This window comes from Aulonocara sp. 'chitande type north' Nkhata Bay, linkage group LG20 (assembly GCF_057382095.1).
Source record: "Aulonocara sp. 'chitande type north' Nkhata Bay isolate Kocher_YH1m ecotype deep benthic linkage group LG20, A_spYH_male_GT1.1, whole genome shotgun sequence".
In the NCBI taxonomy this organism is placed as follows: domain Eukaryota; kingdom Metazoa; phylum Chordata; class Actinopteri; order Cichliformes; family Cichlidae; genus Aulonocara; species Aulonocara sp. 'chitande type north' Nkhata Bay.
The window spans coordinates 6,349,839-6,363,373 of record NC_141363.1 but is presented as its reverse complement, the minus strand read 5'-3'; the positions used below and the strand labels follow the sequence as shown (position 1 = coordinate 6,363,373).

At 40.9% G+C, this 13,535-nt stretch overlaps 1 protein-coding gene across 4 annotated transcripts in view; it reads right to left on the bottom strand.

Moving 5' to 3' along the window:
* The window catches only part of LOC147305006 (forkhead box protein J3-like), a 75,647-nt gene that overhangs the window by 34,868 nt on the left and 27,244 nt on the right, over positions 1-13,535 (bottom strand). For all 4 annotated transcript variants that reach the window (XM_086277938.1, XM_086277940.1, XM_086277939.1 and 1 more), the window contains exon 4: positions 1,870-1,944. In XM_086277938.1, the coding sequence (XP_086134064.1) occupies positions 1,870-1,944 (75 nt within the window). The remainder of the gene's footprint in view (positions 1-1,869; positions 1,945-13,535) is intronic.

Sequence of the window (13,535 nt, the reverse complement as noted above, 5' to 3'; positions counted from 1 at the left end):
TTTTTTAAACTGAAATTTACTGCTCACAGTTAATCTTACAAACAAAACATTTAAGGGGGTTAGTCTTAATAAAACATCACACTGATGATAGAGAAGTCTCAAAAACTCATGGATTAAATATGATCCACTCGCCACTATTTACACCTATTTTTTCCCCAAACTGTTTTAGATTATGTTAGATTTCAAAAACACAATGTCTTACAAAATAAATCAGGATTTATTTCTCTGAATCTATTAGTTGCTTCTTCTTTATTACTTCTACAAAATAAGGCTGGCAGTAAGTGTCACTAAATAAAAAGTAAGTGCTGTGAGATGGCCGCATCCACAGTATCCAAAAGCATCAACTTATCTGTTATTCTTCCAGTATCAAATTAGTTTTCTCTAGGTTTAGTTCTCCAGTGGTGCACGTTTCTGCATCCTTTCCCCAGAAAATCCACCGAAATCCTTTTGATACATAATGTTAAAACACAGCAGTCTCCAAAATAAACAGATACAATAAGAGAAGAGGAAATCAATTGCTTTTAGCTCCTAGATTTCCTTCCGGTATTATTTTTTTTTCCAGCCTTTCATTTTGCCTCTTCCCTCCCAAGGAGGTCCAAAGCTGCAGACTGAATTCAGGAGGTTCATCTAGGCCACACATGCACACAGCTCAACTCTCAACATCTATCTCCCCCCCACCTCTCATATTCTTTCCTCTTCTCCTCCCCCTGTCTCTCAGTCCCACATCACTGAACAGTACACAGCCAATTAACGTTAGCACATGCATGATTTAGCTTCTCCTCTCTCTCTGTGGCTTCAAACAGAGCATGTACATTCAGCTTCTCCACACACACACACACACACGCACACAGCTGACCTCCCACCACCACTACGCCGAGGTATCGACCACTTCGATCCACGGTGTGAATTAAGGTGCTGGTCAGGTCCAAGTCAGGCTAATCGGGGGGGGGGGGGGGGCCCTCTCTTTGTGTCTTTGCAGACTATAGGCCTCCACTCAAGCCCAAGGATTTTGTTTGAATTATTTAAACCTTCTTCCCCCTAATTCATTTTTCAATGGCTCCAAAATCCCCGCAGCCGGGAGAAACTCTCCGCTCCCCCAACCCCACCTCAACCGTACCCCCTAAACAAAACGAGCAGAGTTTTTAAGAGCTCATTGAAAAGTTTGGCTCCTCAGTTTTGTGTAAAAGTGGCGGATCGCCTCTAACATTAACCTTGTGACGAGTTTGAGCTTGTATTAAAAATATGGCATAAGGACAGGGTTCAGTGATCAGCTGCAATTATACACTTTCCCCATCTGAGCATGTCCTTCGATCTCAGCACAACCAAGCACTTGACAAATTGTTGTTATCAAACTGGAGTTGCTGAAGTGGCCGTGGCAACGCTGCTTCCTAACCACAGCAGCAGCAGCAGGAGTGAAACATATCTAAAGCTTCCTCTGATTGTGTCTGCGAGATACAGAGAGAAGCAGTTCTAATAAAGCATAACAGATGCATGGAAGGCCTTGCATCTGAGGGAGAGTACCTACATATACTTATTATTCATTACTCCCTGTACCACATTATTACTTGGCAGAATCAATATCGTAGGAGCCACAGAAAACAGAGAAAGCAGCATTAGGCATTCAGCACAGCCGGTTATGGAGTTACAAATTGCTTTTAACCACAGACACTGTGTGTGTGTGTGACAAAGAAGCAGAGCAAGTGAGCACTTAAGCACAAGTGTGTTCACACATGCGGCACGAGTGCTACTAAACACGTCAAAAGTCGCCACGTACTTGCAAAGCCTGCTGAAACCCACTCGACATTTTCGCCGTGCGCCGCCCAGCTTTCTTTTTTTTAAGTCGCACAATAAGGTTGAGAAAATACTTACTTTTCCAGGGTCGTCTTTGGAGCGAGGCACTTTGAGAAAACACTTGTTCAAGGACAAGTTGTGTCGTATAGAATTCTGCAGAGGGAAAGAAAAAAAGGAAGAAAAGAAGAGAAAAAGAAGAGAATATTATGAAGTAGTAACAAAGTGGCATCACTTTTACACGTTTTCTTTAAATAAGCAAACTGTAATATGCTGACTATATTACAGTTACTTTCTGAATCTGCTTTCATTCTACAGTAAGGACTGGAGAATATGAGAAAAGTCTGAATTGTGTGATAACATTAATAGTAATGACGGTTACACATTTGCTCCACAGTTCCTATTATTTTTCTTTCTTTTTCTTTTACATATACCCACACGAAGACGCATCAATATGCACAGATAGATAAACAGAGAAATAAAACGTATGCTTTTTAAACATGCTCTTATTGAACAAGGATAAATGTCTGCTGCGTTATGCAGCATCTTTAGTGAAATATCTGCTGTATGTTGGCTTTGCATTAAGGATGAAACACCATTTATCAGCCAGCTTTATTCATTAGTGTCCACTGCAACAGAAGCTTTTATCTTTTTCCAGCCTTTGTCAAGACTGTTGGAAACCAATGCAAAACCATTATGGGACCTTGCCATGTCCTTCATCTCCTTCCAAAGTACAAGTTTTTCTTCACTCAGATTAGAATCTGGTCTTACTATCTTTAGCTTGGGTTTCACTCGGCTCTGGCTCCAGAACCTCGGTCTCGACATTAGCGAAGGCCTTCAAAAGGAGTCCTCTGCTTTCTACTCTGTACCGTGTCGAATAAAAACAGACACTACGGGTCACGGTTAGACAAGAGTGAAATGCGGGTGCAGATGCAGACGACTCCATTGATTAAAGCCGAAGCGTACCAGACGCTCCTGAAACTGATGATTGAAAACAGGAGGCTGGAGCGCATTTCAGTGAAGATAGGGAGCGAGATAGAGGGATGCTAGGGCAATGATTCGCCATGACCGTGAGGTGGGTGATAATGTCAGTGGTTGTGCGTTTGATGTGCTACAGGGTTGGATTTGTTTTTTTGAATATGTCAAGAGGCTGTGTTCAGAGTAAAACTGGAGGGAGGAGGAGGAGTTTAAGCTGGGCTTAATGAAAACTCACATTTTTGTACACGTTCGGTTTTAGCCATAAAGACGAGAAGATCATATTTCTTAAATTTATAACAATCCCTATTGTTTATGTGTGTATTTGTGTGTGTGTGTGTGTTGTGAGGGTAGGAAAAGGAAAAGAAAGAGAGAGAGTGAGAGAAACGGGGGGGGGCACAACAGCTTATGCTAACCTGACATGAACCTGTTCTCCCTGCAGGCTCCCGTTCTCCACTCATCTGCTGCTGCTAATTAATACCACTGGGGAGGAGGAGGAGAGAAGACAGAGGGATGGGAGGAATTTCTCGTCTCCTTCTCTCGGGTTCGTACTGCTCAGCAGCAGCTTTGTTTCTCTTACAGAAAAAGAAAAACACCTTCTCTCTCTCTCTCTCTCTCGCTTTCTGTCTCCAGTATACCATTACAGCCTAGTCCACCTCTGCCTCCCCTCGATCTCTGCTGAAGAAGAAATGCTCGAGCAGGTTTTGGCTTCTCTGCTTAGCGGGTCACTGGCTGCTTGTGGCCGTCCATCAAGGAAATATGTGGCAGTCGGGAGATGAAAAAAGGCAAGGAGGACTGCCACCAGCTACCACACTACGGTAACCATCTGTTCCAAAAACTTTCCTGCAGTTGGTGGCGGTAGATCATTAACACAGAGTCCCGTCACTTCAGGAGCTAGCCCATCTAACTTTGCTAACCTCTACCTGTTATTTGTTTATTCACACACTATATTTTATGACTCAAGCAATTTTTGGAACATCTGTGCACTACTTGCTATGTCTGCACAACCCCATCTATTTCAGACTTTGTACACTCTGGCAAATTTCACTTTTGGGGCATGTGTGTCCGTTGCTGGGCCCGCATGGTTGCACTGTGGCTTTTAAAGCCTTTGTACAGCCCTGGATTTGTTCCTGTCATTTAGCTAACTAAAAAAATCTTCCAGTGTGGAATAATGATAAGTCGGCCCCTTTCAGTAAATGGAGAATTTACTGTAATATTTTTCAGATGGTTTGGAGCACGGGAGTTTTCTTCCATGTGCGCGTTATGATCCACATATCAACAAAAACAGCCCGTAGCCCAAACCAATCAGCATGCGAGGATACAGTTGGATTAGGATAGAATAGATAGAATAAAATGAGCCAAATGCTGAATTTAAAGACTGACATGTACAGTGCTGTTTGAAGCTTGCAAACTTGCACTATACTGTATTGCTTAATTAATTTCATGCCCTTCTTTCTTTTGTGTCTGTGCTGATTGTATGTGAGAGAAGGGTGAAAGGAAAGGAGCGAGAGTGGTGATCCTCTAAGCTTTGCTTATTTTCTAGAGTGCCCAGTAATTACAGATGAGCAAAATATATTTTTTAACTGAATTAAAAATTTTGTGTATAAAACTAGACTACATGACCTTCTAAGCGGTGATACAAAACCAACGTGGTGCTTATGGCGTAATCTTAACTTCTGTATGCTGTCAGCACTCACGGTGATGAGACATTTGCTTAGCGGCATTAAACAAAATATATTTGAGGTTAAATGGTAAAGGTAACAACCAGCAGGTCAGTATTTAATCTTTATATGATTCAAACTATCATTTGGATATGGACATTATATTAAAGTTATATTACATTATATAATAGTTCATATTCAGTGTTAGGTAATGTTGGTGGCTATGGCTCAGGTGGTAGAGTGAGCAGATTGAGCCTCCAGCCTTAGCTGAACTTTGCTGAGCTAACTAGCCTTTGGTGCAGCACTCCTCCTCCTCAGTGGGCTCCCCCACCAGTCTTGTTGAGCTGTGCTTGACTTGCAGGTGTGCTTCTACATATTTGATGTAAAGCCGCAGCTGACAAACATTCATTATCGGCCAAGGATACATCTTCATTTCTCTTACACTTGTGTCTCAGTGGAACAATGTCACAAGTTAAGAATGAATACTGAACACTAGTACAAATGCACCTGTGCATGCTGTTGGGAGGTAGAAACAAAAGAAACATAGGAAATATGGTGCAACAGTTACAAATAGCTAATATGAAAAAGTAACAGTTTTTGAGGCTGATTGGACAACAAAGTAACCAGAGTACTCTAATGAGCTCATTTGTAATGCATTTCCCTCCACATTGCTCAGATACCGTGTACATGTATATATTGGTTATTTTCAACATATAACACAAATATGGTCTAAGACAGAGCTACTGGAAGAACAATGGTATGCTTCACAAAGCAAAAAGCAATGCATTATATAGGAGGTTAAACACACAAGTACAAGAATGCCAGCACTGTAACAAAGCAACAATGTCTGAGAGGTGATATGAGCATAATAGGAAAGGTCTGTGCAGCAGTAGTGATAAAAAAAAATGCTATGTGAATTTATATATGCACTTTCCTTGCTGTGGTCACAAAGACGGGAAAAGCGCTATATTAATAAAGCCTATTTAAAAATATTTAAACATCTTTACAGACACCCTCTTTAGTTTTAAGATTAGGCTTAAAAATGTTGTTTTTTATAGTTTGAGCCAGATCAGGTGACCCTGAACCCTCCCTTAGTTACGCTGGAGTAAGCCTAGGCTGCTGAGGTCTTCCCATGTTGCTCTTAGCAAAGTTTCTTCTTCACTCACCTTTTTTCACACTCTATGCATTTAACCATGAGTTATTATTAATCTCTGTTTCCCTTCCACAGTGTCTCTTTTGTCCTGTCTCCCTCTCACCCCTAACCTGTCACGGCAGATGGCTGAGCTCGTTAGGGAGAAAACTTTGGTGCGTCGACGTCCGCGAGCTCTTCCAGGAATGGTGATGATGCTTTCCAGGAAAAGTCGAGAGGCACTGAGTTAGTATGTGTTGATCGCAAACGTAATCAGCTCCAGAGCAGGTAAGGTATTCAGCAGAAGTTACCGTGGCGATGCAACAAGGTAAATGAACCACCTTTCCAACATCGAAAACCCAAACTTACCTCATCAAACCCCTAGCAAGGTTCGTCCTGGTTTGTTTAACTTCAAGTGAATGAATTCCCCTAACTTTTATTTACTTCTCAATATGTTTTACTCTTTACTTTCTTCATTTTATCAGCCTTTTCATCACTGTATGGTAATTTTTCTTTATCGAATAGTATGAAGATTTCATTTCAAACATTTAATAGGCTGTTATGAACTCCATGCACACACGCACACGCACGCACACGCACGCACACACACACACACACACACACACACACACACACACACACACACACACACACACACACACACGCACTCTCTCTTAGCCACCCACACGTATGCAAAAGGGCGAATGATACATAAAACAAATTCTGCTTCTTTTCCCTGACGGGATCCTGGATAAAAGAAAGAATAACAAAAAAAATCTAAATATGATTTCTCCACATAGCTCGCTACAGACTGAGGCCATGCCATTCCCGCCCAGTAGCTGAAGGATCACAGAGCGTGCGAGTGTGTGCCTGCGTGTTTGTGTGAAATGCAGGCGCTGAATAAGACTACTGGTTGAGTCCCATACCTTTGGCATGAACAAAATTATATACACAACATCGACAACCTCCATTTCAACGGAAGAAAAAAAAATGTCTGTAAACACAGTAAATCAGTGTTTGCTCTCTCCATAAGCAGCAGTCCAGACCAACTAAAGGCATAATAAGTATGTCTGTGGATGCATGTTTTCCATAACTTACCAGTTACTGTGAGTATATTATAATGCACAATTCTGCCATCCAAACTACACGAGAGTTACTTAATAATTATCTAATTACTACGGAGCCCTGAAGTCGCTTGGAGAGTACAGGCTACAGTTTTGATTAAGTTGAATGCACAAGATGCAATATGGCTCCACGATTTAGTTACTTGTCCACACAATATATGCATATAGAGAGAGACTAGCCTTTCTCCCTGAATTATGAAGAAGTCAGCAGGCGCCCGGGCTTTATAACTCATTACTTAAAAGTTAAAAATCCTCTTTCCATCCACAGTAATCTGCTCCAGACTAATTTTAATCAATGCAAGCAGATCACAGTGCAAGACAAACAATACTGATCTCTATTGGTTTTGGTTAAACCTTCCAAACACGCCAGACTGGCATTGTGTCTACACCTGAATGCATGCAAAGCATCTGCATTCACACAGGTGCTCACAATCAGCATGTAATGCGTTTCATGTTGTGATGGAGAAAGCTTTGTGAGGTGTTTCTAAAGCTGTGAGGAAATTCGGAGAAAAAAATCCGATAGAACGAGACAGAGCACGGAAAGTTTGTTCAGCTGGCCGACATTATTGTCCAATATTAGCCATATAAGGATCGATCTATTAATCTACTGGTATCTGTGCAATAAACGAAAATTCAAAGAGCAAAGAAGGGACGGGAGAAACACCCTCCACTCCAATTATATGAGTGTTGCATAGTCCAGCAGAGGGCAATTTCCTTTTTGGTAACAGAAAAGTAAAGTAGAATGTATAAGAGAAGATAAATAAAAAACACATAACATGTTAGGGAAATCCATACATGCTTCAATTGTCTGTTTAGAAAACAAAATGATTGGCCGATATATCGAACAATAGGCCAATTTCTTTAAATCAGCAAATGTCATTATCAGCATTAAAAATCATATATCAATTGATCTCTGGAACTAGATATTTAGAATAAGATGATAGGAAATTTTGAAAGAAATGTTAAAATGAAATGTACACACATATTATTAAAGAAAATGTGTCTTGTTTTTCTCGCCTTCTGGAAATAACTAATTAAAAATATCAGTAATTTGCTACACAAACCAATTACAGACTTTTCTTAACGACGCTTACTGACTCCACATTAAAAAAAAAAAGCCTCTAAAAAGATTTTTACTAGCAGGTTTTTGTTGCTGCTTCCAGGATCACCTGTCATCACTGGAAGAGTCAGTCCAAACCAGCGTTTGGGGAGTGTTTAAAAATGACAGACTTTCTTTCTTTTGATTCCTTTACTGCAAAGACTAACAATTCCCATGGAAAAATTTATGAGGTTGCGCTTCTTAAAGTACAGAGGTGATGAAACTTGACTGGAATATTTTTTTTGTCTACAGTAAATATGCTAACCCAAAAGTGTGCCTCAGTGTCTTTATTTTATTGTTCATATAGTGCTTCCTGGCAATTCTGCCGGTCCAGATTTACAGGCGCTGTACAGTGAAAAGCCACCCCTCATTTCTTTATATTTTACTAGGAAAATGGGAAACTAATGTAGCAAAACATGTGCAAGCATACATAGATATACAATATATAAGGCAACTGAGTTTGTACAACTCTAACGAGCATGAAAATCAGTATTTGATATTTGACCACATTTTTTCTTCAACTCGGATCTCACAGGCAAACGTTTTTCAAGAAAATAGAATAGTCAGGGAGATAAATGAAGTAGACACTGGGAGGCGTGCACACTGACAAAGATTTAAGCCAAAAATTTCCCATTTTAAGTCCATTTCTTGTATAATTTGGCATACCTCAGCCTGTTCTCCCTGATTCCCTTCCTTTAGAACGGCTTCTTGACAGCCATCCTTCCACTGAGACCATTTCTTTAATTTGGTTTCTATGAACAGTAGATGGATCAGCTGAAGTTCCAGATGGATTTCTCAGGTCTTTGCTGTATTTTTTTCCCAATTTTGTAAGGGCATGACTTTCAGATAGTGTCGATCTGCTCGGACAGGCTTTTTTTTTGAGACCTACTACTTCTTCTTCTTTTCTTCACTTTCCTCAATTTTTTTTAACGACGCACTGCACACCATGCTCAGATATGCCAACTTTTTAGACAGCACCTCTTCGGAAATCATTTGCTGGTGCAAAAATACTATTTTATGTCTGTAAAACTGTGTTATCTATTTCATATATTCAGCTAAAGAAATTGGAACAGATCATGTATTTTCGCAACAGGCTTCTAGCAACAAAGTGTCTAATGATACAATTTAAAAGTTGCCTGTTATGAAAGCATAAAGAAATCTCCTCAGACCATTGCATAATACTCTATACTGATTATTTTGTTGGCTGTTTGACGTCATGTGGCTACATCCATGTTTTAAATGCAGTTTACGGCTTTCACACTATTATTAGATAATGACAGAGACTTGTGGATGTTTGCATGTGCACAGTATATAATGTTGTAATTACTGTTTATGTGTACATGTGGTTAATGGATGTTGCCGCTGCCTAATGTAGGCTGCAGCATCCTGGACTTGACGAGGGTAGTTATATAAGGCGGGCTTGACAGGCATGGATGACTTTTTGACAAAATGCAATGTGATATAATGTGATGTGTGACAAAAAGTCAGGTTTTGGAAACATGCTTTCGGGTGGAGAAAGGAGAGGGATATAAGGCTGTGCATGTGTGTGGATCAGCCGTAGAAAGAGATAAATGATCAAAGAAAGATGCTTAACAGGATAAAAAGCCTGTCTGCATGTGTGGGTGTGTGACTAGATATGGTAAAGTGCAAGGTAAAGGCCCCAGAAGATATTCTGGCCATAGGCGGGAAGCTTCCTGCTTTTGTGAATGTGTGTTTGTGTAGACATGCCAGAGAAGCAGGTCACATAGAGAAGAGCGAAGTTACATAAGTGGTAGGTTTGGAAGATTTGGGTCAGGCCAGCAGAGTTAAATGCAAAGTGGTAACATTAGATGGCATTTGCTCAACAGAATTGAACGCTCCTGAGAAGAGATGTTTCATAAAGGTGGAAACAAAACTTTTTAATATTTTCCTGCTCCCCAGGTTTCCTGCTGTAACAATCTTTTTCATTTTATGCACAGACACTGAGGTGAGTTATAGCTGAAGCATTAATGTGCACACTAAACTAAATGATTCCCCATCAGGTCTGCAGTTTGGGGAGGGTTTGATTACAGTCACTAAAAGTTTACAAGACGACATTTAAAAAATGGATGAAATCCAGCATACTGAGACACTGAGGCCTGGGGAAAAACTGTAGATCTTTACATTTTTGGTTGAAAATACATTCATTAATGTGCTTCAGCAGGCTGTAGTACAAAGCCTGGGAAAGCTCTAATAAGCAAGGTATAAGTCCCACAGAAACCTCTGCTCATCTGTTGTTGTCTGCTGGGAGGCTGAGGTCAAAGGCCAAAGGGCCAAGGGTATTTGCTGGCCAGGGTTTTAACCTATGGCGGGAGCTTAGTCGGTCTGATGTGCACACACAAATGCAATCCCACACAACAGTATTCACGAGAGTCACTCCCATGCCCTTCACAATGAATGCATTGTTGTGTCGGAGAGGTACAGAGGCACAATCAGAACCACAGCTAGAGAAAGAGTGAAAAAGGAAAGAAGCCAGAGCAGGAGAGGATATTGGGAGAAAATAAAGAAAAGAAGAGATTTTTATTAACTTTCAGCTGAACACATACAGTGAGGGGGTAAAATGTAAGTTTTGAAAGTAAGGCACAGGAGTAGAAGCTGGGAGGAGGGAGAGAGCAAGAGGCACAAAGAAAGAAAGAGCTGAAGTCGGCTGGATGAGGGAGTGTAGGGTACAAGCGCACACGGACAGGTGTCTTAGATGTGAAAGTCTCCTGGGTTCTGAGTATCATTGAGACACATTATATCCTGATGGTGACGGAGTGACAGCCGCTCGGTGAGTATGCAGGGCTGAATGCAAGTCACTACTTCAAACTCCATCTGATACATATTCATTTCATTTGATGGACTCTTTCCCCACCCTCTTCACTCCCTCACTCAAGTACTTCACACAAGTCATCTATAAGATGAGAGGTATGCGCGGCTGTGCAGCGTCTGCTTGTACACAAGTGTGTGCGCCTGAGTGGGTGTGTGCATTTCAACGTTTGTTGGTTCGTTCGTCTGGATGTAAGCGCGCGCGTGTGTGTGTGTGGGTGTACCTGTGCACGTGAGCAGATATGCATGCACCTGTTCATCTGCGTTAATGTGTCTACACGTGTGTGTGTGTTTCCAGAATGTAGCATAACCTGCTTGCTTGTGTGTGATGGAAAGAGAAGGAGAGGGCCTAAGTGAGTCTGCATACTTGTGACTCACACACACATACACACACAAAAAAAAACAACAACATCACAGACAAGGTGGAAGCAGGGTTTCTGCCGTCTCTGGGGATCTAGCAAGCTGCTCCAAAACAATAAAAATATTCAAAAACGCAGTTCATCATCCCAACCAGCAGGCCCAGCTTTGCCACATCATTTTGTCTAGAGTCATTTTAGACACAGACTGCTTGGATGCCCTTAGCAAGTTGCAGGTTATACTAATCTAGTGTTGCATTTCCAGAGGCTCACATCAGTCTGGTTTAATTATTGCATCAAGACACGCACTTCATCTGCCGCTGATGCAGCTGACTGACTGCAGCAAACCCAACACAGTCACCCCTACTCAAACAACATGGATCTGCACCACTAACTTGACAAAAGGCTTAATTCTCGGATGCTTTCTGTCATATTCCAGTTCAGCTATTGCTGATGTAAACCTGCTCCTGCTGCACACTGAAAGCTTACGATTGTGTGCAAGCTGTGGCAAAAATGCAATAAATTCTTACCATAGCATGTTAGAAATATATTTGCTTGAAAAAACGATTTCACTTTGCTGCTTTAGCCCTCCAATGGACTGGCAACCTGTCCAGGAAGTACCCTGCCTCTCACCTTGTGATAGCTAAGATGGGGTCCAGCCCCCATAAACCTGAATTAGGTAGGCAGTACAAAAATGGATAGACGGCTCTGTCTGTTCTTCCGATGCTGTAGCATCAAAGATGCACGAAAGCCTAAATAAACAGAGAATATGAATAAAAGATTTGGTCAGGGATTCACTTGGTGCAAAACTTCACGAATCAGGGAATTTTACCAACTTGGAATCGGATCTGAACTGGAACAAGTTATCAGATCCCATATCTGCTGGTTGGATTCTTTTTTTATTGTGGAGGAGCCTCAGGAAATATAATGACTTTGCAATTGACTAGCAGAACCTCATTAGTACTGTCACTCTCCAAAAAGTTCAATCAGAAAAATGTCTATGTCTATGGTATATGTATGTGTGTAAACCACATTTTCAGAAAAGGTTGACCTAAGAGCTTGAAATCAAGATCACCAGGATTCAATCTCATTTGAGATTTTTTAGTAGATGGCATATGTGGTATCAATTTAAAAAATCCTATGTTGCCTTGGTCTCAAGTTACCACATTCACAAACTTCGGTGTCCAGCGGAGAGATGACATTTACTCAGGTTATTTGTCTAATACTAAGATTTGTTCACTAATCTGAAACTTTTAAATGTGACAAAAGTGCAAAAAGCTGAGAAATCAGGAAGGGAGCAAATACGTGTTTTTACTCTGTCATCAAAGCAGCACTTAATGGTCCTTTTTAGTCTTGTATTTGACCATTTTTCAAGTTAGACATGACTTGATCCTCGCTATCTAACCAGTTGAAAAGGAACACGCATGTTTATTAGTTCTTGAAACATTTTTTTCTTTCCTTGTCTTTGTTAAGCCGTTCTGCCACTTGACTGCCAAAGTGATCAGCTGAACACCTTAGAGACACATGACAGACACAGGTGCAAACAGCAGTGTGTCTCAGGTGTCCAGCCATGATCAGATCACACAAGACACATTTTAAAACCAAGTGTTTACAGGGTCTTTGATGAAGACTGTAGTGGGAATTGCAGAAGAATGAGCAGAAGACTAATGTATTCGATGCTTATCTGATGCCAAAACACCTTCTAATATTCACAGATAGGATTTTACAAAGCAGGTCGGTGATTATGGTGCTACTATTTTATCTTTTTTTCAAGAGATAAACAGCAGAAATACTCTACAACAGTAAGAGATCATCCCAGTTTTCCCAGCCTTTGTCCTTCCTGTGTCACATCAGCAGGATTTCTGCTCTCACAACTAATTTAGAAAGACAAAATTCTTTCAGGTGTAATTTTATTATAGTGTTTCAAAAATAACACAGAGACCAAAGTAGGTCGCAGTGGCAGACTTCCTGTTGCTGATTGTTTCAAGCAGAGGGCTGTGTGCGAAGTGACAGCTTCTGTCACCAGCTTTTCCGGGAGAGGAGGTGAGTGAACAGGGAAGGAGGAAGGAGGGGTAGGAGGACAGGCAGGAAGGAGTGCACTGGTTGTACTATGCATCCCAATGCCGTTTGACAGCCGCCCTTTTCTATCATGCTTACGTGAAGAAATGAAGGCTATTCTAGTCTGATTTCTAAACTTGTTAATTAGGTGGGTTGTGTTGAGCTGTTTGGGAGGTTGCGTGGTTCATGACTACTGAAACTGCAGTGGATTTCCTGTGGGTATAGATAATATCCACAACATCCATCTAAATTAGTTTTTTTCCCTCCTTTTTCTTTAGTTTTACAGATTTTTAATCACCAAAACGTGGTGCCTTTTCAAACAACATCCATCTAAATTACTTTTTTCCCCTTTTTTCTTCATTTTTTATAGACTTTTAATCACTCAGATATGAAGCCTTTTCACAAACTATATTAATCTGCTCAGACACCGTCCAGAACAGTGTAAAGGCCATGTTTCTGGTACTGTTCAGGCTTTCTGTGATTCACGTGTCAATATAACCAATGGCAGATTGCCTTGAG